At 42.8% G+C, this 25,529-nt stretch overlaps 1 protein-coding gene across 1 annotated transcript; it reads left to right on the top strand.

Annotated features, from left to right (window-relative positions):
• Window positions 1–50: 50 nt before the first annotated feature.
• Window positions 51–24,211, top strand: abhd17b (abhydrolase domain containing 17B, depalmitoylase). The gene is made up of 4 exons (XM_023803245.2): window positions 51–593; window positions 3,822–4,296; window positions 21,705–21,884; window positions 23,022–24,211. The coding sequence occupies exons 2-4, from the start codon at window positions 3,830–3,832 to the stop codon at window positions 23,239–23,241; spliced, it is 867 nt and encodes a 288-aa protein (XP_023659013.1). The 5' UTR covers window positions 51–593; window positions 3,822–3,829; the 3' UTR covers window positions 23,242–24,211.
• Window positions 24,212–25,529: the final 1,318 nt, after the last annotated feature.

The following is a 25,529-nucleotide window of genomic DNA, read 5'->3' as shown; positions in this document are numbered from 1 at the left end:
TAGACGGGGTTACTTTGCGGCATAGTAATTTCTGATTGGTTCCTTTCGGCTCCTGCCGTTTACCATTTGATGTAGTCAAATGCTTCAACAAGGCCCGCCCGTGTAACACCCATACTAATAATCATTGGTGCATCTGTTTTGTCCGCTTTGTTTTTATTGGTCTGCCAGACTTTACCCGTTTACGCTTAATTTATACAGTAGGTTTCCATTGAAAATACGGCAGGCAGATAGCTAGGGAGGAGGGTTGGTTAGTTACGTTGTGTGAACTGAAGTAGCGAGACGCAGTACGGAGGGTGAGCCGTCGGGTTTTGCTTAGTCAGAATTACATTATTTGAGTGTCATGTGTGTTCTCTCGCAATGAATTGGACCACATGTTCACAAGATTGATTAACAAAGGAACGCTGGAGACTGGTTCGGGAAGATTTCGCAAGTCCCTGGCTGCACCGAGTGCCAGTCTGAGATCTGAGCCAACGTCCCTCGGAATAACGTTAGTCGACAGTCGGTCGAATCGCCCTGCGTTGTTTCTCCGCTGAAGCCTCGGTGTCCCCCACCTACATAAACCACCCGAACCTACACGGCCAGGCACCTTTCAGGTTTGTCTCAGCAATTATATTTTACCTCGATGCCGCTTAATTGTGATGTAGCTGGACGATATTACTTGTTTTTCATGACAAGTGAACTCCAGCATGATGTTCGATGCTCCCGTTTTCATTTAGTGACTGAAGTCGTGCGTGTTTTATAATATATTTTGGTTTTGCTCTCTGTTATTTCGTCTGTAGTCTTGGAGTTTCAGCAAGCTATCGATTCCTGATAACTGGACGCGTTCAAGTATGTTTCATTGTCATCCCACCCGCTGTAAAATCTTGATAGATAATAAATGGAATTTTCGTTATAATTTGCTGTTTTCATCTCTACTTCGGGTTATTTAATTAAAATGTTATTATTCCAGTGTTTGAATCGGGCCACCGTTTCGACAGGCTGTATCAGACACACACAGGGTCTGACATTACATCACTGTGGTCCAGCCCGTCACAGCGGGGCTGCCTGGTACCGGGTTCGGCCCCTGAAAACGGGGGGGACCTCAGGATTGCTACCTAATTTCAGGAGCAGTTAAGGCACCTAAACAAGTAAAATAAGCCCAGATAATTGTTGGTTGCGTGGATGATAAATCCCAGAAATGCGTCAGCTAGTTAGCTGAATATAAGAATATTGTGCTCCCTCTAGTCTAGTGAATTATTCCTAAGATGCGGCACTCAGGGTCAAAGAGAGCCTCCTGTTAATAGAACAGTTTAATCATAGTTTCAAATGAAATTACTATGATATAGCGATCAGTTCATTAAACAGTCAGTTCAAATTTAAGTGCGCAAGTATACACTATTCTTTTAGGACGTTTTATTTTGCTGGAGTATAATCTTTGTTCTGGCATAAAGTACTGAATTAGTGTCTCGACAGTAGATGCCCATATAGCAAACGTTGACACACCTAGAGACAGGTTGTTTACACCTGCGTGAATGGTTTTCCTTTTTTGTACTCGTGTTTCTTCACTTATGTTACATGGGTCAGGCTTGTTTGCAGATATCGCAAACGTGCGTCCTCTCTCAAACATTTGCCAGCTGTGTTCTGGAGAGGTAGGAAGCCTCTCTACCTTAGGCAGTATGCAATATCAGTTACCTGGCCCTGAAGACAAGGAAACTTGTGTTTGTACAAGAATGGACTCCTCATGTTTCAAACTGATCTCCTTTTATTCAAACTTATGAGATAACAATCCAGTGTCGAGAATAGATACTTGGTTTTCCTGGGCAGTAGCTCAAAGATTTTATCGAAATGTGCCAGTGGTCTGTACTTCAGGTGGGGGGGGAAGTGCCCCTTAAGTGAAACTTCCTTATTAAAACTCCCTTCTGGAAATGGAAATTAGCCTGAGTAAGTGTGTGTGGGGAAAACAGGTGCATTTTTCAGAGGGGAGGATGGGTTGCGATGATCAGAAGAACAAGTCATTGAACTTTCTCATCTTTTAAAGTGTACTGTGTTTGTGGTTTCAACAGTGAGTGAGCTTTCACAGGCAAGGCAGCTTGGTATTTTTGAATTTCTAATACTCGTACTCTATTTCTAGACACTCTTGTCTTTGGTTTCCACAGTGATTGCAGTACATTGATTAAAATAATGGTGGGTCACTTCTGTGCTAAGCTTTTAAATTTCTCTGTCATGCAAAAAGATCCATCCTTTGAGCTATGTGAAAATAAAGGCAGCATTGTTAGTCTATGCTAGAACTGGGTGTTTGAAGCCAAGCCCCAGGCAGCCTGTTTTTGTATGAGCTTGTGAAGGAGGCAAAAAAGGCTTTAGGCACTAAGCCTGTGTTGGTTAACCCCCCCACCATGGAACAGGCACTTCCTATCACCCTGAAACTGTGTTCACCTGTGTCTCACAGCTAGATCCTGCACAATCTTGCCTGTCTGTTCAGTGACATTTCTCCTGGAACAGGTAGCATTTAGTCGTAATTCTGTCCAGATATAATTTTTGAAGCTAAACTCTATCATGTCTTAGGGATTCGGGTTATCTGCAGGATTGGCGTCATTTGCTAATTGGCTGTATAAGTGGGTTCTGTAAACTGTAACTGACCACATTCACTTTTCATTAACATGAGTCTGGGAATCACATGGTATGCCATCACATGTTACTTGGGAATGGTAGTCCTCATTAAACTGGAATTCTGAAGTAAGAGGAATTCACCCAGAATTCCTGCTATAAAGACTTTTTAGTTACTGTTTGTATGCTCAAATACAGGTTAATGTGCATTTTAAATGCAATTCAGCTTCCTTTAGTGACACTTTCAAGTGTTCCCATCATTTCCCTTTAGAGGGATATTGAGTGTTTAATTCTTTTTTTTTTTTGTATTTTAGATAGTGGTCGACCAATATGGGTTTTTCAATAGCCGATGCCGATATTTAGGAGTCAGGGTTGGCTGATATATGCTGCCGATTTTTTTTTGGCCGATAATTGGACGTTTTCCCCTCTATTTGCATGGCAAAATATCACACTAATAATAACAAATGATACACAAAATTTCTCAACTTAGCATTTATTGAATACTGACTTGTGTAAATTTAAATATAAACTTAACAAAAACACAATACAACTTGTAAACAATAACTTAAACTATAAACAATAAAAATAGCAGCATCGGAATTCCAAACTCTGTCAGAATCAATGATACTTAACGTTACCTGTAGGCTACAGTTGGTTGAAGGCCAACATTACGCCAGTTCCCAACAGCATAATTCGCGTTCTCTTTCAATAGCACTCACGGTTTCTTTTAAAGCAGCATTTCACAGCAAACCAGTTAAATAAATAGGTCTTTGAAAGATCAGAATTTAAGCCTTATTTTCTCCCAGGACTCTTCCAAAACTTCTGGCTGGGGTCCTGCACAAGGCAGCATGGGTCACGTGTTCCACAGCAACAATAACACTGGGCTGCCCGCAGACATGCCTGTCTGTAAATCGGCGTACTACACTCGGATATCGGCCGATGTCGATATATTTTTAAAAATGCCAAATATCGGCCCGATATATCGGTCGACCTCTAATTTTAGATGAATACACTCTTTCTAGGTGCCGTCTGCAAATTAACTTTGCTGTTCAAGCATGTAACTTGTTTCAGTTCTGTAGAGAATACTTTCTAACCGCGTTATTTAGGGGCTCTTCTCTTATTGGTAGAAGCTGTTCATTTTTTGTTTAAAATGTTGGTACGCTACATTTTGGTTTATCTGTTTGCCTGTCAAGTCGGTGTTGCTTGGTGTCATCTTTTCTCATTTCGTGTTTCCTCAGAGGAGAAAATGAACCACCTGTCTCTCAGCGAGCTCTGTTGCCTGTTTTGCTGCCCACCCTGCCCCAGTAAGATTGCCTCCAAGCTGGCCTTCCTGCCCCCTGACCCCACGTACACCCTGATCTGCGACGAGAGCGGCAGCCGCTGGACCCTGCACCTGTCGGAGCGCGCCGACTGGCAGTACTCTTCCCGGGAGAAGGACGCCATCGAGTGTTTTATGACACGGACTTCGCGGGGCAACCGCATCGCCTGCATGTTCGTGCGCTGCTCGCCCAACGCCAAGTTCACGCTGCTGTTCTCCCACGGCAATGCCGTGGACCTGGGCCAGATGAGCAGCTTCTACATTGGCCTGGGCTCTCGCATCAATTGCAACGTCTTCTCTTACGACTATTCCGGCTATGGTGCCAGCTCAGGGAAGCCGTCTGAGAAGAACTTGTACGCGGACGTGGATGCCGCCTGGCAGGCACTGAGGACACGGTAGGGGGATTTTTAATTTTATTTTTTCCCCAGCAGAACCCTCGATCCATTTCTTTTATTTTTGAAGGTAGAAGTGTTCTGCTATTTGCTTTCGTTACTTCTGAGCCAGCTTTGAATTACCATCCTCCTACCTCTTCTCTTACAGTGGCCTTTTCTGTTTCTTGTGCTCATTTATCAGAAGTTTAATAATTTTCACTCCACAAAGGCTTTCGGCGTTCCTCACCTACCACCTACCGACAATGCCTGAGTCACCATAGTCACTTCAGCTCCCAGTTTGGATATATAAATACTAAGTGGTTTGAACACTCCAATGCAGCTTTTTGGGAATATGATGCAAAAGCTGTTGTTTGTTTAGCTTCTTCATTCACAAGTTTATACAGGTCGTCTTTTGTTCGTGTTTATGAAATAAACAAACAAGCTTTTGTCTTTGTGAACAGAATTTTAGCCTGGTTCAATAGTTCACCACAACTGAAATCATCAGCTTTACAGCTAGATATGATGTCATGGAAAGTTATCTTGAAATCTTTCATTTTGGAAAACAATGTTTAAAAATCTTGGTTTGTTTTATTTTGATTTGCCTGCTGTTCTCACTTTATTATTAGCGGGTCTGTCATCTAGAGAATAAGGTTTGTTTAGCTGAAAGTAGGAATTAAGTCTTGTGTGGAGTGAAGCTCATTAACTTAAATCAAATGCCACTTAACTCGAGGCATCAAAACAGTAAAACAGGTGTTTTTGTTCTTAATGGCATTTTCCCAGTTCAGACATTTAAGCTTGTGAATCCCATCTGTATGGGTGTTTTTATATAATAATTTCTTTTTACTGCAAGAACTGTAACTTCACTGTTGCCTCTTTAATCTTCTCAGTTTAATTTTAACGGCAGACCCTGAGGAGCTCTGACTTGATTGTTGTATAGTTACTCTTGAAAAGGGAGGTATTGAGTGGCCGGACTGTGGCCTTCTGATGGTTTCGCTCCCCACGACATTATAGAGCTTGGTGTCAGTTCTTGGGGTGCCTGTGGTTTCATTGCACATCTTATTTTTAGCACTTCATAATGGGTATTTGGGTTATTGCAGCTATGCTCCTAAAAGATTTATTTTGAACACACAGATTATGGTAATAAGAAAATGAATCTGTACATGCCCAGCCTTAAATTCCCACTCATACTCTCTTCCACTGTTGGTTGCTTAGCTGCCTGAAATGTTACATTGCTTTTCATATAAAAAAGCCTCAAATTAATCACCACTTGAGACAATTTGTTTTGCAGACTTCCCAGAATAACAATGTGATTGTTTCCAGTTACATTTATTGGGTTTTTTTTTCCAAAAGCACAGTAATCAGTATTACATGTTTTGGCCTTGCATCTGAAACCTGAGTAAGAAACTGATTCATTTGGTAAACAAAGATAGTGTTAGGCAATGCACATTTTCCAGTGCAAGTTGAGTAATAGCTGAAAATTGTTTTTATTGAATGACGAATCAGGATGCAACGTCGATCCATTTCTGCTTCTTGTATCAGCTGTGAGGATTGTGCTGTCAGATCCTGGGAAATGCAAGATGAGGCATCCGAATGTCAGCATTAAACATTACATGAGCTTTAATGCTGGGTTGGACCAACTCTGCCCAGTCAGTCTTGAGAGAACCAAATTACTTTGTTAGCGAACTACAACAGTTAAAATGAAAGCAAACTACAGTATCAATATGCAATTTCAGCCAGCTGACATTAGCTTGCTGTGGTAGTTCTGACTTTCATGTCATTTTCATGTCAGATGTGACATGCACTTCTGAGACACTTGTACTTGCTTGTGTCAGACTTTTCCCACCCAGCCTCATTCTTTCTCTTTGTGATTCATGAGTGGGTGATTCCTTTGTGATGTCTTGCATTATGAATTGACATGCAAGGCTACAGTTGCACGTTTCAATGGCTGTGTAAATTGTTTCAGTTCTTTCGCTCTTTTTTTAAATTTATTTATTTAAATTTGTGCGCCCATTAGAACGCCTCTCTAAAAGCCAGCCGGGAGTTGTTTGTACTTTTATTTGTTCGTCTCTTTCTTTTTAAGATCGGGTTTGTATTATTGTTTGTTCGTCTGCTTCTTTTTAGGATAGGGTTTGTATTATTGTTTGTCTGCTTCTTTTTAGGATAGGTGGCAGTGTGTGTGTTTAGAGGTCACGGCTCTGTAAATATGACATACTTAGCGAGGCATTTTCAGTTTCCTGTATGTGCCCCATGTCTAGCCACCCAGGGTTTGTTATGGAAATTCTGGGAAGGAGCACCTGCAGAGTCCATCAAATCTCTTATAGATTGTCCTTCATTTACTCCACCTCTTCCACCATTTCTGCACTTCTATTCCTTCTGTATAATGCACAGTGGCGCAAATTAGCCTATGGCTTAAATATTGACTTAGCTTCAGTGCTTTTTGGGTAATGGTAGTCGTTTTGCTTTTCAGTAGGCAGTTTCGACTGAACACCCTTATTCAAACAGAGGGAAGCTGTGGGTATTTGCATAGCAAAAGAACGAGTTTCATCGGTAAACAGGCTTCCATTGGCTTTGTTTTCAACTTCCAGCAGATTCAAGTTCCATCTCAGTGAAGGCCGCCCCCCCCCCCCCATGTTTTGCTGTGTGACTCCACAGGATTGAGTTCTATTCTGGGATGAATTGGTGCTGAAGGCTCTTCCTGCCTTTTAATTTCTATCCCCTCACACACACACACACACACACACACACATACCCAATAGACGTAAGTTGCTTGGTCATCTCGGCCTTGCATGGAACTAGGGGGTCAAGGAAGAGTCTGTAGAAGTTCCAGATGCTGTCACATCTTATCATTTATTTTGGCAAATACTTGAATACTAGGCATATATTCTGCAAGTTTTCTTGACATTAAGCACATTAAACATATTTGTCTAAAACATTGAAACACGCCTGGTAGAGAATGAACAATATAATTTTTTTCCCAATGGCAATATTAAATATCTGCTGATAGATATCAGTCCTGTGTTTTTCCCCATTTATCGATTACTAAGCATTAAATGAGATATTTGCATACATTTCAATTACCATGGCAGAATACCTGCATTTATTATTGTAGCAGCATTGTTTGAGTGTAATAAGAATAGGAAAATATAATGCTAATATAATGGTAATATTGCTCAAACAAAAGCTATGCTGTGGTAAGACATCCACGGCCAACATGATTTACACAAGTGTGCTTTGTTCAGTAAAATTATTACAAAACGAACAAATGTTTCTTAAAGTGCCAATTGTTTAACCGATCATAAAAATATCACTCTGTTCCCCAACAGACCATTTCTAGTCAAAAAGTACATATACGGTGAGTCTCCAGAACAATCTGGAGCACAAATACATCTTTTAGGTAGTAATTAAGAAAATTTTAGAATGAAATTTTCCTGTGCTCAGCCTTAAGAAAAACACCAGCCTTTCGTCCACTGCAGTTTTGCTTTTATTCTTCCTTCAGCGTAAAGGACAATAACCCCTTTATAGTCGCAAGGGTTGGGGGGGGGGAAGATTGACGCGAGTGTAAAAATTCGCAAATAGGCACCCCTTACCCATATGCACTGGGAACAGTACTTTTTGGAATGCAAAATTACCGGCACTGAAAAGTTAAAAAGTTACTGTGAGAAATGAGAGATTCCACAGCCGCAAAGACGGCTAACGTGTGAGTGAAGCTGGCAGCTGTGACAAAGGTGCGCAGTGTACCCAAGCCGAAACCTTTAATCAATATTAAAGCTATAGGATGCACTTACACTAACAAATATTGTGTATTACTAATATTTATGTATTCTATGAGTTTATGTGATGCAAATAATTTTCAGTATTGTTTTTGGCTTGCGTGTCTGCAAGTTTCTGCGATGAATAATATTCCCATCTAACTATTTACGGCTAACTCATGAATAGCCAATACCACGAATGTCAGATGTGAGAATGTGAAGGGGTTACTGTATTTCCGACAGACGCATTGCTCAACAAACTAGCCCTTACTTGTGTCCCTCACTTCTTTTCACGGTATGTCACGCTAAGGGTACAAGAATTCTCGTGATTTTTCAGGCTAGACCTGTCTCTGACCGGTTTCTTACTTCCCGTCCCTCTGATATCCCATTAGAACATTTTTTGTCGGTATTGGCTCAGTACTGATACTGGGTATCGGATCAGTGCCATCTAACACATGGCTCTTCCAGCATACAGTGGTATCTGCTAGCTTTACTCGTATAGCATTTGCATATCATACAACCTGAACCTCCCTTGTCTCTTGTGTTTCAGCCTCTAATCAGTTCTAAGCCTGGACAAAGTGCTCCAGCTATTACAATACAATAATTTAATAATATCAATCCTGTCTTTTAGATTAATGCACATTAAAATTCCAGTAATTAATGATCTTCCACAATAATGGAAATATCTGGATATTGACTTGCATATAATTCATAATTTAGAATAGATTGTCCATATTCCTCCAGCTCAGTATTTTTCTGAACACAGGGTCTAGACTGGATATAAGATCCTGAATAGCTAGCCAAACAGTAGAAAAATGACACTCTCATCCTACTTACAAAGAGTAGGGCCTTCTGTCATTGTCAAATTATACATTACAGTGTTATTTCTTATTGAAGAGACAGGTTTTATTAATTGCACATGCCTGTTAAATCACGAGTATAATAACCATAAAATATAAACTAAACAGCCGTCTGATTATAAGATTTTTGTTCTTTTCTCTGCCATTTATGCTGTGACATTTTCATTTCTGCAGTCAGGCTTTCATTTGAACAATGACATTTCATGATTAAAACATGGGGCTTCGTTGCTGAAAGGTTACTCTCATCTGCCGGTCAATTGTCCATCAACCTCTTGTGAACACCCTCGTGCTTAGCATACCTCAGCAACTTGGCAAGATGGCTTTGCTCCTGAATGCTGAAGTTCAGTGACGTCTCACGCATCACGTGTTCAGATCTCGCGATAGCATGATCAGATACCAACACTTAAAAACAGCGAATGGCCGCTGTGTGTGAATTTTATTGTATGGTGTATCAAAAAGTTGTGCTTACAAGGTTAATCGGAACATATGCCGATTGCCTTATTACAGAGCAGAGCAGAGCAATTCAGTGTTAAATGTGCAGGTCTGTGATGTCATACAATATAAAAATTAACAAATTGAAGTTTACTTTGAGAATACCAGTTACCCTAGGACAGATGACATTTTAATTATGAAAATTTAGTTATTAATTTTAGATGCAGTAATACTTTTGTCTGTGGCCAAACTGACACTTTGAACCTGGTGGTGTTCTATTGTAGCTTGCTGCACACTGCACCATAACTTAGGACTCCTGGAAGTTTAATTGCAGAGGTGGACATTTCAGGTCCAGGAAGTAAAAATCCAAACCAGGATTTTCTTTCAACCAACCAGGTGAGTACTCTTGTGACTGTGACTCTTTATGCTCAACTGGTTGGTTGAAACAAAACCCTGGTTTGGATTTTTACTTTCTGGACCTGAAATGCCCACCTCTGTTTAATTGTTAAGAAGACAGGAGATGCATGTTAAATATGTAATGAACTGATGTTGGCCTTGACCAGTGAGTGTCAACACCTTGGTAGTTATGCTAACAGCGGTGAGCGAAGAAGCAATTTCCATACTGACTGTTCTCACACTAAATGCTGAATGAACCTTTCAGAGAACTCAGGCATGTGTTGGGAGACCAGCTGATTCCCCCCCCCCCCCTTTGGTGGTCTTAATCTTGTCTGTGTGACCTGGTGTTTTCAGTGGCCTGCAGGTACTGCAGCTGCTTAGTTCACATTATGTTTGGGGCTGCGGATTCTCTGAAGGTTTTTAGCCTTCAGAGAACCTCATGGACTTTTTCTATATTGTATCCAGCAAGAACAAAAGGGGAACCCCCCCATCCCCTAAAATTCCTATAATTTGGAAACTTGGCATAGACGTCGACCATAAAATGGTAACATAGAAAGAACTAGCCTAGTTTCATTGATTACTGCCTGTAACACTGACTAGTCACATGTTATAGGATCTGAATTCCATCAAGCTCGTTGCACCCAAAAAACTTGGGAGTATTAGCTCAGTTGTAGCACAGGGGGTAGGAAAAGTCCTGTAGACCTTCACTGTGGACTGATGACTCTTGACACTATGGCAAAATCAGACCAAATAGATATGGTTGTGCTTATGTACTCAACACTGTGGTAATTATATTTTGCAATGTTTGCAATCGCTCCTCCAAAGAGGATTTATTATTATTATTTTTTTATATATATACACAATAACACCAGGATGGTGTTCCTGGTACAGAGGAGGTCTGAGACCAGTGCTGTTTCCAATAGGCCTGTGTCTACTGAGTGACCCAAACCCTTTGCAGTATTGCTCAATGCAGGTCAGCGGTGGGGAAAGCCGTATTAGAGAGATGCAGTGATGGGCGATAGAACAGCATGTTTTCTCATAGCTGCAAAACTTGGAGTTTGTAAACTCCAAACTCACAATGTAGGGATTAGCCACGACGACTCTGTTTGCTCGTTGAATGGCTTTGTGTTGTTTTCCGTGAGGAGATACAGCTATAAAAGACACATTACTTAATCTTAAGAATTTGTTCAGAGTGCCTTTCCTAATGTCAAGGTTTTTTTTTTTTTTTTTTTTTTTTTACTGGTTGCTTGTCCCTCCTCCTGTCGTCACTGGGCTTCACAATGCTATTGCACGACGTCCTTGTGCATCTGTCTGGCCTGTTCACGTTTTCGCACTTCCTACGTCATCTCCTCCCACACATACACACACTCATGTTCTGTGATAACACCAGAAAATCACAATTTTAATCTTCTTCAATTCGAAGTCCTATAAAGTCTGCCTCATCTAATCATCCCGATACTCTGAGAACCCCCCCCCCCCCCCGGATCGGAACTCTGGTTGCTATAGCTGGAGCACGTCAGCGCCAGGAGGGTGGTTATAAAATGCGTGAAATTGCAAGGGAGCGGACTTGCACGTTCCCGGACAGTGAGTAAATCCGCTTTAATCGATGTGTTGAGCAAATTTTTTGCCCATTGTGAAGGAGTCATACTGCCCAAGAGGCATCTGACCTGCGGAAGCAGAACATGGCACATTCAGTAGAACCACACGGAAACAGTTTCGTGCAGGTCTGTCATTTGGAAGAGGGGTTCTGCATGATTGACCTGGCATTCAAATGACCACTGTTTTAATTCAGGTTGTTTACGAGTTGTTTGATTGGACAGTTTGGACAGTGAGATCATGCTTGGCTGCTTAATCTGTGTGAACTCATGCTCTGCTTTTAGCTATTAAAGGATGTGAGGTTTAGAATGTACCATCCCTATTTTTCCCAAGGTTTTCTCGCTATAACAGCTACTCTTATGACCTTAAAAATAGCATCATACAATAAATGGAGTCAGTTCCACTTGGCAGTACTTAGCAAACTGTTGAAAGAAATTAAGTGCAGTGCATGATCAGTTTAAAGCTTTTAGGTCCTTGTTGCTTCTAGAGTTTGTGCTGTCTGTGTTTTCAGGAACTAGTAGTGGGAGGGGACCAGTGTATCTTACATCAGTCTAGTGACTGTTTCATTACAACCTGGTAGTGCTGAGTGGGTTGACTCCCTCCCCCAGTCGTTATTTCTCTCACACCAGGAAGAGGTAAACAGACTCAGTCCATCCGGAGATACTGGGAGGGGGGAGGGGTGGGGAGGATTGTGATCACTGTGACTTGTGGTTTGTTGCTGTCGAACACATTAAAAACACTCTGTTTTCCTTGTGATTTTGCTGCCGTCGCTTTTATTTTTCCCTGTATGTCTTTGTGTCCGGGCGTGTGTGTGTGAGGTGGTGATGGATGTGCTGCCTATTAAGACCTGTCTCGGTTGAAAAGATTCTTTGTGCCGATCCTGTCTACTGGAGGAAAGGCAGACGACCTTTCACCCACATTGCCCCAGTGGACTGAATTTGGACATGAATCCAATTGATGGTTAAAAAATATCTAGTCACAGTCCTTGTGTCGATGGTGGTTTGTGATCGTCCTACAGTCTGCTGCATTTTTATACATTTATATGTTGTTATACATTTTGATTTGGTAGAACTGTCCATATTCATGTTTGGAAGATGTTCTAGATGAGTGCTTGACTCAGTAGATGAGGCCCAATTCCTATTTTAATACTGGAACTTACAAAATACAGGACAGTTATCTCTTGGATTTCTGAATAGCTCTTCATATATTTTACAAATGTAGTGTATGAGAATACGCATCTTGAGCCTATATTCTTAGTTATAATATGGAGGTATGTGAGACTTCTGCATCAAACGTTGAAGTTGACAATCTGGTGGGACCCTTGTCTATTTCTCAGCCCGTTTGCTGTGTAGCATAAGTAATTATATAAGACCTCGGGCTTCATCTGATATTCAGACACTCTGGACATACATGTATTGTAGCTTGTACTCTGGCTTTGTTGAAAAGCACTAGTCCCTTCTCTCAAGTTCATGTGCTCACTCACTGATCATGCTGCAGCCAGGGAACATGCCGTAGTGTTCATGTCTGTTTGTGTGTTTGCGCGTGGATGTGCATGTGGTGTGCATGCTGTCCTTGCTGGAATGTGATACTTGTGGGTGTCGCAGTTGCTCAGCAGCTGCGTGGGAGCAGTAAGCAGCTCCTTACCTAACCAACAGCAAATTTTTGGATGTTGTGTAGATTTTTTTTTTTGCTACTGTCAATCCCTGCAGTTGCAGTGAGTCAACATGCACACACACATACACGTATGGTGAATGAGTCTCACAAAAGTGCTGATAATCTCTCATCATAAGTACATTTATTTCCTTTATTACTCAGTAGTGATGCACTTTCTGTTTTATTTCACTGCATAGTGGCTGCTGCTTCATTCTCATTACTCGCTTGGGTGAGTAATCCACTGAAGCAGAAGAGGGCTATTGCTTGGGCTTCCCATGTGGTCTCCAAGCTTGTGGTAGTATTTTCTGCAGTGAACATTGTTTGGGGGGGTTAACGCCATGGAAGGGGGATATAAAAAAGGTACTTGAAAATAAAGACCTACACATATCCTGACCAATGCTTGTTGAGGGTTTCTAGAATATTAACCATGAGTGAGATCAAAGAGTAGATGATGATGATGATGATGATGATGATGATGATGATGATGATGATGATGATGATGATGATGATTGATTGCAGTTGTTCAGCAGATGCTTTTACACAAACTGGCTAACTGCATACTCACCCATACATCTGTATACCAACCTGAGTTGCTTCTCAAAACACTCTTGCTCTGGAATAGTCATAGGTCTGGGACCTGTTCCTTCAAGAACAGATCCTTCAACATTCTGGTCATTAAATGCAGTCTCAGTCCATCATGCCTGTGTTATGTTGCTCCGTGCTGCTCCTTTCGTAGCTTTTACGCTTTTTTGGGTTTTTTCAGGAATATTAAGCTGGACAATTTGGCTCTTAGACACCTATAGAAATATCCTTCGCGTTGTCTCAAGTGGTTAAGCTCATTGACAGGTTAAGCTCATTGTAGGTTAGCAAAGGGTAAGCGCGCTCTGTCATTAAGTCATGCTCACGTGTCGTCTAGGTGGATCTCTGCTGGATTTCAGCTGCAGTCAGTCTTTGGAGGCAGGATCTTGCGCAGTGGACACTGCAGCCCTCTGGGCTCTTCATGTGCCTCCTGCAGTTTGCTGTCAACAAATCCTTTCATTCGATATTGGCTTTCAAGCCAAGATGCGTCTCATCAGATTTCGCCAAGCTTCTCTTCCCTATGTTGCCTTTCTAGTTCAGTGCTTTGGTAAGGAGGAGGGGGAGGCTGTCCTGGGGACATGGTTTCTTTTTATGTTTCTGTTCCTCAGCTCCCAGGGCAGTAGAATGGATAGATTTAGTTCAGCGCTCTGTCCAGAAACAAGCCGCTGACCTTCACCACTCTCCGATCAGAGCGCCAGAGGTTAATTGGCCTGCCTGCCAGCTGTGTTTGTGAGGCATGCTTCGTGTTCTTCTGTATGAATATGGATAGTTGGGTCCTTTATTTACTCAGACCTGCTATACACAGCACTCTGAATGCGCCCTATTCCTGAGATAGCCTGAAGTCGCACATCAGATTTTGACGCGAGTATTTAATGAAGGTGCTGCATGCATTGCAGCTGACCTACAGATATTTGTGAAACGCCCCTAGAGAATTCTACAAGAAGTTTAGAGGACCAGGCATCCAGGCAGCCACTTCTGTGTGTCTCCTTGCTAGATGACCCAGTATAGCTGGGTGCAGCTTTAATTGTTGAGTAATTAGCGTTGTCACGCTGGAGTCGTCATTCTCACATTCTCACACACACACACACACACACACACACATACCCTGTAGCTCAGCAAAATCCACAGGCTGTGATTCATCCACTGAGCATCAGATGAGACCAGATTCGGCCGGCTGTGAGATCCTCTCTCTCTCGCATTTATCACGTAATTTGCCTCTAGTTATTGCCTTAGTTGGTGTGAATATGCTGGACGAATCCGGAGGCCTCTTCTTGGGTGATTCTTGTTATACTCACTAAGCTCTGACTATAAGAATTCACTTGTGGCACTTGGAGTTGCGCTGTCAGTGCGTTTGGCTGGATGCCTCAGTAACATGACACCTGGTTAAGTCGACGTCCTGAGGGCGTGACTGCAGCCTTTCCCAAGACTTAAATGGCAGCCGTTTGGTTGTGAATCTAGCCACCATTCTGGCTTTGATTGAAGATCTCAGTAAGCAACTAAGGTTACAGGTTGACAGGCCAGAATATGCCTTTGGCTGAGGAGTGATTCGCTGTATTTGGGACGTGCGCCTGAAGTGGAGGACGGGCGTGTGCCCTGACTACAGGAAATACTCATCAGGTGAGTGTGTGATGATTCAGCAGGTATTACCTGCACCCTGCCACACCTGTGTTTATTCATACCTCTATGACAACGTTTGACGTAGGACTTTGCTGCAGTTTTTAATGTGGGCCTTAAGGGATGGTCCGTAACCGTGCTGTGACTGGTTGTTTGCGTCCGGTTTCTCCCCTGAATGTGAAGCTGACTCTTTACAGGTTCACATGACTACACTTTGCTATGTTTGTGTAAACGCTTACCTTTTGCACTTGGCCATTTGTCACTTCATTTTGATGTCCCACCCCTGGTTCACTCCTGTTTCACTGCTCAAGTTTGTGTCTCTGTCAAACCACTTTCTATTTCATCCTGACGATTAAATGGTGCCATGCCAGCTATGGAAGTAAGTTAACTGGCTACCAGCAACTTGCTTTTGCTGGCTGAACCAGTGCTGGCTGAACCAGTGCTGGCTGAACCAGTGCTGGCTGAACCAGTGCTGGCTGAACCAGTGCTGGCTCGTTTTCTATTGTGTGGATTTTATCCCTGTGAAGCCCCTGAAGAAGTCGGTGTCCATTCCGAATTCACATCGTATCTGATTCAAATATTTAAAAGGTTAATTAAGTCTTTAAAACGTACTTGTTGGCATGATCTATATCAAGTAATTTATAATAGACAATGACTCAAGGGCAGAGAAGCTGATTTTAATGGCAATAAAAACAAAACGTAAAATATGTTGAGAGTTTTGTGTTTTTTGAGCATTTAATCATAGAGTTTCCAAGACGCCTTGTCTGGTCCATGCTGCAAGACGGATGGGTTATATAGCTTCTGGAATATCCTCCTTTTGTTTAGTAGAATGGAAGACCAGGCCCATTAGCTGGCATCATTTGAAGCTGGTGATTAATTTAGGATAGTGGGAAAGCCAATGAGTTTGAGTTTTTATTTAATGGGGCCAGTTCTCTGATTCAGCTTCTTGACACTTTGTTTCATATCTTCACATCTATGGAAAATGTGACTGATTTTGTACATTAAGAGGCTGGTGATTGTTTTCACAGGGTTACATGAAACCTGTTTTTTTTCTCACCCTTATTCTTGCATGCCATTTACAACAATGTGTGAAAGTTTGTGTGTATAGTGTGTGTGTGTGTGCGCGCGCCTGCAGCTTAAGGTTTATTAAACAGGCTTTAAAATCCTGAGATTCCATCCCAACCCATTAATCACTGAGATGTAAAATTTGTTGATGATTAAGATGATCTTAATCTAGTAATCTTAATCTAAGTAAGATCTTAAAATCTTACATTGTGGGTTTGTTGTGATATTACCCTTCTTGCAGTGGCAGATCCTATCCTGTGTCCCAGAGCTCATTCTGGAAAGTGTAGTGTGGGGACATCACTCAGGGGACACTGTTGTGCATGTGCCCTTTTACTGTTGGCACATCAACCTTTGCTGTGTTAAGGGAGATCAAGGTCACCAGGACTGTGTGTTTGGAATGTGTGAGGAAGCAGAGTACCTGGAGAAAAGCAAAGCGAAGACTGCAGGCTTCTCAAAAATAATGTATGGCCTGTATATAGAAATGTCTAAGGTATGTGTTGCTTATGGGAGGATCTTTGTGTTCTCGAAATGAGTGTTGATGCAATTAGGGCACACTGGATATACTCTGGAACGTACATGCAATTGTTTTGCTTCACCATTCTATATAGTAAACTTACAGTTGGGTCTTTACTATGTTTTCATTCAGGGTTCTACGTATTTATTCTTCATCTGTTTGGAATTCTTTTCACACAAGAGCATAGGTGTCGATTCATGCTGTCTCATGATCACATGCATGCGTTTTATGTATATGCACTGCTGCCGTCAGTCGCAGCTATATGTGGGGAAGCTTTCTGGGATGGACTCCAGCAGCCAATCCTTCCCGTTAAATATTGACTAGTTGCTAAGGAGCGAGTGTAGAATGCGCCCAGGAAGGACATGTGTCCTAGCAACAGCTACCGTGACACTGGTGGAGCAGGAGGTAGTAGCACAATGAGAATTTCCATATTGGCCGTCTTAATTGGGTTGTGGGCCTTGAGACGAGCTTTTCTAAGGCCTGAAGCACAGTTGGTGCATTTGAGTGTCTGAATATCCCAAGTCACAGTGCCGCTTGTAAATTGTGAAACCTTAGCTTAAGCTTTATCCTTTCAGTTAGTGGTTGGCATAATTTGGTGTGTAATATTTACAGGATACTATGCCTGTTATTTTTATTCCATTTTTTTCTTTTTAAGAGCTACAGACACGCAGCATAAAGTCCATTTCTCACCCCTAGCAGTTTGAGGCGTGTGCCTGTTCTTTCATCAGAGTCCCACGTCACATGTGCTTACAGACTCTCATGGTTCATGGAAATGTGAATGCCGCAGTTGTTTAGTTACGACAAAGGTCGAATTGTTACTGCTGATATGGTTGGGGGGAGGTCTCTTGCTGAACTTGGTCCCTGGGAGGTAGAGTGATTTGATCTGGCCTAAAACGGGCCCTGCTCCTTGGGTAACCTGGACCCCACTTGTTGGAAGAAGGTACACCGGGTACGATGCAATGAGAGTGAGTAACTCCAATGTGACGACAGCATTGTGACGAGGAAGATGGTAGCAATGTCATGTGACATCTGACATTACCTGAAAGGGCAGGAATTACTGTTCAGTTCTGTTCCACCCAACAGAGCCAGTATTCAGTGCTGTCAGTGTGACATTAAGGTTTTTCTCCTTTTTTTTAAAAAATAACGGCTTAGGCTTTTGTACCTGCCAATTTGCCTTTGCTTAAATATTATACAGAACACTACACAAAACAAGAAACATGCAATTGAAATATCTGGTTCTTCTGGCAGATTATCCAGGAAGATTTATGCTTTAGTTACATCAGTCTTTCATTATTGCTCTGTCAAAGGAATGCACTTCAATGAATTAACTATTAGGTTGTGAAAATGGAGATTAGCTTTTAACACAGTTTTCCTGAAGGTGTGACGTATTAGTAACAGAACTTCTGGATCTGTGAGATCAGTTGTCTCTGGCTATGTTGCCCGTCAGGCTGGATCCAGCAGTATTCGGACCTTGACTAACAGCCGGTTTAGCATCTTTCTGCAGACCTGTCAGTCTTATACAAGCATGTATCTAGGCTGAATCGATTCAGCCATCCATTGTGCTGCTGCTTATTACGTACAGGATCAGGCTGAGCCTGTGCTCATCCCAGCAGGAAGCAGGATGGAGAGTCTGGATGGGATGCCACCTCTAGACAGGGCCCCCATTCACCAAGACACACACCAATCTGCCTTATTCATACAATTTCAGACTGGGAGAGCAGGAGCCCACAGAGCCGGAACATGGGAGATTCCCCGCAGTCAGACTGAGTTGTGTTTCTAACGAACAGCAAAGTTGGGAGGAATGTGTGGAATGTCTGCAATTTTCCTTAATTAATTTTTTTTTGTATCTTATCCTGTTTTACTGGAAGCCCCTTTGAGGCTCACACTAAAGTGATAAATGGCCCAGGAATGAGAAGCCAGTCCATTGCAGAACATGGTTACTGTGTTTACAACCTTCCTCATGTTACATATTTTAATTAGTCCACCTAACACTCCTAGTAATGCAGGTTGATGGTGTTTCTAGTTTGGATCATATCAGGCAAATGCCAAATGCAAGAAAAATAAAATATGGCGATGTGGGAATGCAGAAATGGCAGGACGCTGAAGCAAACTAAATCGGCTATTAATGAACCAGGGCGTTGAATAATCAGATCAGTTAACAAGTACATCAGCGTGTGAGGGTACTTACTCAGCAGGTACTCTGCGGGGGCTGTTAATCTCAGGTGTTGCTTGGTGGAACCAGTGAAGGACCAGAGCAGCCTGTGCCCAGGGCCAGCTGCAAGGTTTAGGGCAGTGTGCAAGTGCAGAAGCTTTATCCACTGCGTATTATGCAGGGAGCGATCCAGTGGTGCAGCACAGAACCCAAGAATACAGCAGCAAATAAATACTGCCAGTATTTGAGGGGAAGGAAAGCTAGAATTTCATTTATCCACTGCATGGCTGTGGCAATTACTTCATTCTCACATTGCATATGTAAGGTAATTAAAAAAATTAACTGTGTTGGTATTTCATCAAATGGATTCCTTGTTCTGTCTTGATTGTTTCGGTTGCTGTTGTGGGTGGCGTCGGTACACAACACTGACTTGGACACACAATAGTGCACCAACTGATCCAGTTGTGAAGCAGCTCTTGGGTTGGCACCACGCGTGGGACTGTGGCAAAGCGCCATTCACATGGTTAAATAACGACGGTCGAGGCTTGCGGACAAATTCCCCGCGATCCAAGCCGTCACGGTTACGTGCCTCTGTGTCGGCAAGGCCGTGTGATGTCGCTGGCCACAGCTGGGCTTCAGATGGTTGGGTACGTGTACTGGCACACATGCAAACCTGACCTTGTAGTGGCCAAGGACACAGAGAGGCAGATGACAGCCTTGGCTGTCCCGCTTTGGCCACGCCCCAGAGAAACACGCTATCAGAAGGGGGTGGGTCACACTGTTTAGCCTTTATCCTGGGATGTGGTTATTAGGCCACTGATGTAATCTATTGGGCATCTAATGTGCTTGGCTGGGGAGGAAGTAGACGGCCGTCTGACCTGACTGATGAGCTCTCTCCCCTGGCTGCTGTAACTGCATTGATTTATATTTTTTCTTTTCTCCTCCGTTTTAGTGGGGCATTTCGGAATGGTTTTTCACATGATGTTCATTGGTGATCTGCGTGTCATTCTGGCACCTCAACCTCATTTCTGATGAAGTTTGGTTTTTATACCCTGCAGGACATGCATGATGCTGGAAAATGTAAAAACGGGTAAAATTTCACTGTGTTTAGCTGAATGCACACTGGGCTTGATGCAGCTATGTATAAGTACAGCTCCTACAGATAACTTTTCCCTTATTTCCTGCTTCCTTGCAAGGCAGATGACACAATCCCTTTGTTTTCGGTAGAACGGCACTCCCATCCTTCCCCGTTAACGTCGCTTCTTTGTGCTTGTCAGGCCTGGTGCTTTTGGCTCGTCCTGTCTCAACCCCGAACTCCCTGCGGTCATATCACACAGGCCTCGGGGTCCTGAAGGCTCGAGTCCCACCCCAGCTGCATATGTGCGCGGAATATGTGTCTTTGTTCAGGTTTCCTCAGGGTACTCTAGCCTCCTTCACCTAATCCTAAAACATGCGGTTAGTTGTAATAGTACCTGTAATTTGCCGTGTGTGCGTGCGTGTGTCTTACAGCAGTTGGGATCCCATCCATGCCGTCCCCTGCCTTTGCTCTGTCCTCCTTGGGCTAAGCTTCAGGCTCGGGGTGACCACACATTGGCTGATGTATATTATCCAGTTTATAAAATGTGGCATTTTATTTATTTATGCCCCCCCCCCTTTCCCGCCCCGAGTTGAATAGCTGCCTCTAGCCAGGCACTAAACTGCACCTCCCAGCTGGATTCAGTTCAGAATGAGCAATATGTATGTAATGCATTATTGAATAGACATGTCCCAGAGAAACTATCAGTGGCCATGGGACCTGCAGGCTCCTGCTTGCTTTGCCTGCGCCGGCAGATCATCTCTAAATCGTTCGTCATTTAAAGCATATTATAGTACTCAATATAAATGCTTTTCTAAAATGGTATTCTTCATAACACCCCGTGACCCTGACCAGAATAAGCCGAATAAGATCAATAGATATTCTCCACAATGTGAAATCGTTTCAATGAGATGTGAATATTTTTAAATGCCTGCAGTCCGTCAGTGGAATAATGTATATGTTGAAGCTGGAAACTTCATACTTTGAAGCTCTGCTGGTGATTTTCTGTTATTTTTATTGCTCCTATTACATTATCCATTGATTACTGCTTCTAGGTCATCCAGAGAATGGTAACGGTAATAGCTGTATGCCAGTGAGCTCCCTTGCTTTACCGCATCGGTGTATCCCAGTGTACTGTCATACTGCGAAAGGGCATGTACTGATAAATCTATACCATTCAGGCGCTGTGTTTCACCACGCCACCAGTTCTGCTATTGTTCACCGCCCCCGCCACAGAACACATTCAGGCTGTCTGACACTCTCAACCCCCCCCACTACCCCAACACCAAGCTGAAAGAGGCATCCTGTTCTCTCCAACCTGCAGAGAGCCCTGGGAGGCCAGGTGCCACTCTAGGGACCTGGGCCTAGTTTGAGTTGCTGTTAAAGGGCCATCAAGACCTACAAACCCTCTTTATATTATCAGAGCAGCACGGTCCTACTATCATCCCACATTGGAAGTACATTGTGTGAAGCCTTTGTGTTTGTGTGTGTGTGGTGTCTCTTGGAGGGGAGTGGCAGGGTGCTGGATTCTGCCATTGAAATGCCATTGACTTGATTGTTGCTGGAATTTCTCACTTCAGCTCCAGAGAGTGACTCATACTGTAGCGTACGTCTGTTTGGTTTTCCGTGGTCTTAGATGGATGGCTTATGCCGTTGTTGGTAACGCCCCCCCCCCCCCCCCCCCCGTATGTGTGTGAGGGTGAGGAGCGTATGTTTAACACTTCTGTCTCTCTGCACGTTTTCCCAGGTACGGAATCCGGCCGGAGAACGTCATCGTGTACGGGCAGAGCATCGGCACAGTGCCGTCGGTGGATCTGGCAGCGCGCTACGAGACGGCGGCGGTCATCCTGCATTCGCCGCTGACCTCTGGCATGCGGGTCGCCTTTCCTGACACCAAGAAGACCTACTGCTTTGACGCATTTCCCAAGTGAGTGCAAGCTGCACCTTTGCTGCAGCCTACACACACACACACACACACACACACACCTACACACAGCTCACAAGTGATTATTCAATGGAGACAGACAGCAAGCAGTTACACAAGATGACTTCTCTATTGGCTTCAGTTCATCCCGCCATTTGTTGTCATTGTTTTAACCCAGGTCCTAGTCTGAAATGTGTAAGTGTAGGATCTACTCGAAGATGTTTTATTATACCATTGCAGAAACCCATTTGACAGAAGAATATGTGCAGTTTTTCCACATGTGAAATGCTATAAGCACTGGAAGTTTACTAAACTGATCCTTTGTGATGTAAATAGCCACTTGTTAGTAGCATGAGACAGCATATGCTTATCCTCCAAAAGGCACAGTTCAATACATCTGTTTGTGGAAGCAGAGGGTTAGGCATAGCTTGGTGAATGTCTGGTACTGTTTGGCAGTATCTGTTCAAGTACGCTCTGAAGATTTTGCTGTGGTCCTCTCATTCAGTGGGAATGATGCAGGCTGTGGTTGCCCCCTGGTGGTGGTTATTAAAATAGGTAATGTGTGAAGTGGCCATATTCTGATAATAGCGGCTGCAAATTGTTGTGGTCAGGAATGTCAGTAGTATGGACGAGTGAGTTTGCTACATGACCTAACATCACCGATGTGGAACGTGTTTGAGGCGTCTGTTCTTGTGGCTGCCGTAAACACAACTGTGACACTCAAACAGTTTGCAGGGAACCAACAAGTTGCACCATGTGGATGTGGTGAAGCTCAGCTCCAAATACCCCAAAGAAGCCAAACCACACCAACAACCAAATCAGAGGCTGAAAGTCCAAACAGCCTTTCCTAGCCTTTTAAAATACAGCAATAATGTGCTTAGTCTGCAACTTTGCCAGTGACTTCATAAATAATTGTGTTGTACTGAACTTAAGTGCTATGACTTGATGTTGATTGCTGGAAAGCCATGGGTTGAATTTACATGGATTCCCAGTTATCACCAACTATTAGCATTTGCTTGGTTATAGAATAGGTTTAATGTTTCTTAAGTTACATTTATTTTTTTTTTATTGAAGAAAAACTTTTTTTTAAATGCTGCTCATCACATTCACTCACACCTGGTATCTCGTTCCCATCTATAGCATCGACAAGATCTCCAAAGTGACATCACCAGTGCTGATCATCCACGGCACAGAGGATGAGGTCATCGACTTCTCACATGGGCTGGCGCTGTATGAGCGCTGCCAGCGGCCTGTGGAGCCACTCTGGGTGGAGGGCGCCGGGCACAATGACGTCGAGCTCTATGGACAGTACCTGGAGAGGTTGAAACAGTTCGTAGCCCACGAGTTGGTCAATGTGTAGGACTTTCCTTAACGTTTCTATAACTGTGAGCTACATTCTGTTTGGTTATTTCATTTTTTTTTCCTATTATGAATTGCAAGAGCACAGTAGAACCTGTGAACACGGATTCAATTTGCAAGTCATTTGCCACCCTTGAAACAATGCACAGGTATGATTTGCAGACCTCAGACTGTTTTTGTGCCAGTTTTGCGCTGGGGACGACTTGACCGGCAAGTGTGTCTGTTTAACTGTGGTCAAGACAACTCCTTCACAAGGACTTGGTGTAATGTACAGGATTTAAAGTAGTACTGTATGAAATGTGAACTCAGTGCCAGTGTTGCCAAATGATCAGCATATCAAACGGCAGATTTTATACGGACACGTTTTTAAAACCTCTCTAATCTGTACAAGGTTTGCTTCTCAGAAATATAATTTAAACACATAAAAATACTTTGACTCACAACTAGTTCACTTTTGTTTCCCTAAGACCACTATAAATGCTGGATAATTTAAGTTAACATTTCGTCATAAAATTGTTCCTCACAATAACTTTTATTTTGGCTTTTGTTTTTGGGTGCCTCTCCTGCTCATGTGCTAGAACGCAGGCAAACAGAGCCTGCCAATGCTCTTTCACAGAAGCTAACTGACTGGATGTGCTGGATGTTTAAAATGTGCCGAGAGATGGGGCTCTTTCTCATGTTCCAAACTTGTAAATAATGTTTGTACTTTATTTCTTCTGTATTCCAGTGTACAATTATTACTCCTACTACTACCACCATTAATTGGTTATACAGTATACATACTTGGTGAAGCTGTTTTTGATTTGGACAGGGTGGGAAAACAAGCTTCATAATTCATCCTGACCAATGTAACTTTTTATTTTGTGTAATACACCTTTCATTATTGAAGGGGATTCCTGTATGTAATTATGATATTGAGAATAGTTATAATTTAAAAATGATCATAGGAAATAAATTGTATTTGAGAACAATGCTAGAGTTGGTGTATTATCTTGCATTCCATGTTTAATATTCCATATGAAACTAAATCTGTTTATGCTAGAACAAATAACGTGAAGAGAAAATATAATACAGAGGGTCTTTTGTGGAGCGATATTGTACTATTCATTGTGGGGGGGTGATAAAGTATTGTGCTCCCTCTAGTGACAGGAATTTGACTTGTTCAATATGCAGAAGCTTTGAATGGGGTTTCTTGTTACTTTTCATACAGCACCTATTTTCTTCTAGTACACTACAGTAGCTTGATCAGGATCCCTATTCTACCACCACATTGTAAAATATCTGAGTACTGATTTACACCCTTATTCATGAAATAGAGGTGTGAAGGATTCTCTATAAAATTGTACTGTTGCCATTTGTACTAGTATGTAGGAATTATTTTTTTCCATATAACCCAACTTGTTCACCCAGGAGGGGCACACGCACAAGTGAGAGTGGCGCTTGGGGTCTGAGCTCAGGCTTGGCCATTTACGCAGCACTCCAGAGTAGTTTTAAAGTTAAAGGCCTTTCTCGAGGGCCCAATAGCAATGTGATTACTGTGCCAGCTGCAACATTTGAACTGGCAAACTTCCATACACAGGTTTCTAAGCCATGGGGCCACATGCTGACTATTCTAGATAGGAACACGGATGTATTTTTTAGGGGGGGGGAGGGGAATCATGACACATTTTAAAAGATCATATTTTACCTTGCATGAAAAGTAAAAATTGATTTCAGTTCTATTGCAACAGATTAATGTAGCCAACAGCAAAGCCAAAGTGACACAAACGTCACTCTGGTCCCTGAGCTCAGTGTCACATTCTGGCGTGTTCTCACACACCAGCCGTGTCGCTGTGGTTGTCACTGGTGAGGATGTGTAACAGTCCGCGCGGCCGTTGAATGCTGTGGAGCATGTTGTCGGCATTGCTGAGATGGCATCGACTGAGGTGTTTCGACCCAGCAGGGCAGGCTCCTCTTTCAGCAAACATGCAGCCGCAAAATGTCTATTCCATCTGTTGAATTTTCATAATCGTTTCAGTTTGTTGCCTTGATGTTTTGGCTCTGTCTTAGTCGCAAGCACATTTTACCAAAAGAATGAGCTGGGTTTTTTTCATAGCAAATGCAGCATCACAAACAGTGATATCTGCCCGAATCCACCCAACTTTTGATCTTGCGGCAGGAAAGTGTAAATGGCAGTTTAGCGCAGCAGAAACTCGATTTTTTTTCACTACTGCTACTAAAACCACAGAAGGGCCTAACAAATCAGATATGAATGTGGGTTTAGCGCAATCCTTCTCAAGACAGAATAAT

This window comes from Paramormyrops kingsleyae, chromosome 2 (genome assembly GCF_048594095.1).
Source record: "Paramormyrops kingsleyae isolate MSU_618 chromosome 2, PKINGS_0.4, whole genome shotgun sequence".
Classification (NCBI taxonomy): domain Eukaryota; kingdom Metazoa; phylum Chordata; class Actinopteri; order Osteoglossiformes; family Mormyridae; genus Paramormyrops; species Paramormyrops kingsleyae.
The sequence above is the reverse complement of the archived record's forward strand: the minus strand, read 5'-3'. Positions and strand labels throughout refer to the sequence as shown.

Excerpts from the sequence above, each read along its gene's own strand:
- abhd17b (XM_023803245.2), top strand. The coding sequence starts at position 3,830 with ATGAACCACCTGTCTCTCAGCGAGCTCTGTTGCCTGTTTTGCTGCCCA. Across the intron at positions 4,297-21,704 it reads TGGCAGGCACTGAGGACACG|GTACGGAATCCGGCCGGAGA; the intron begins GTAGGGGGATTT and ends ACGTTTTCCCAG. Across the intron at positions 21,885-23,021 it reads TGCTTTGACGCATTTCCCAA|CATCGACAAGATCTCCAAAG; the intron begins GTGAGTGCAAGC and ends TCCCATCTATAG.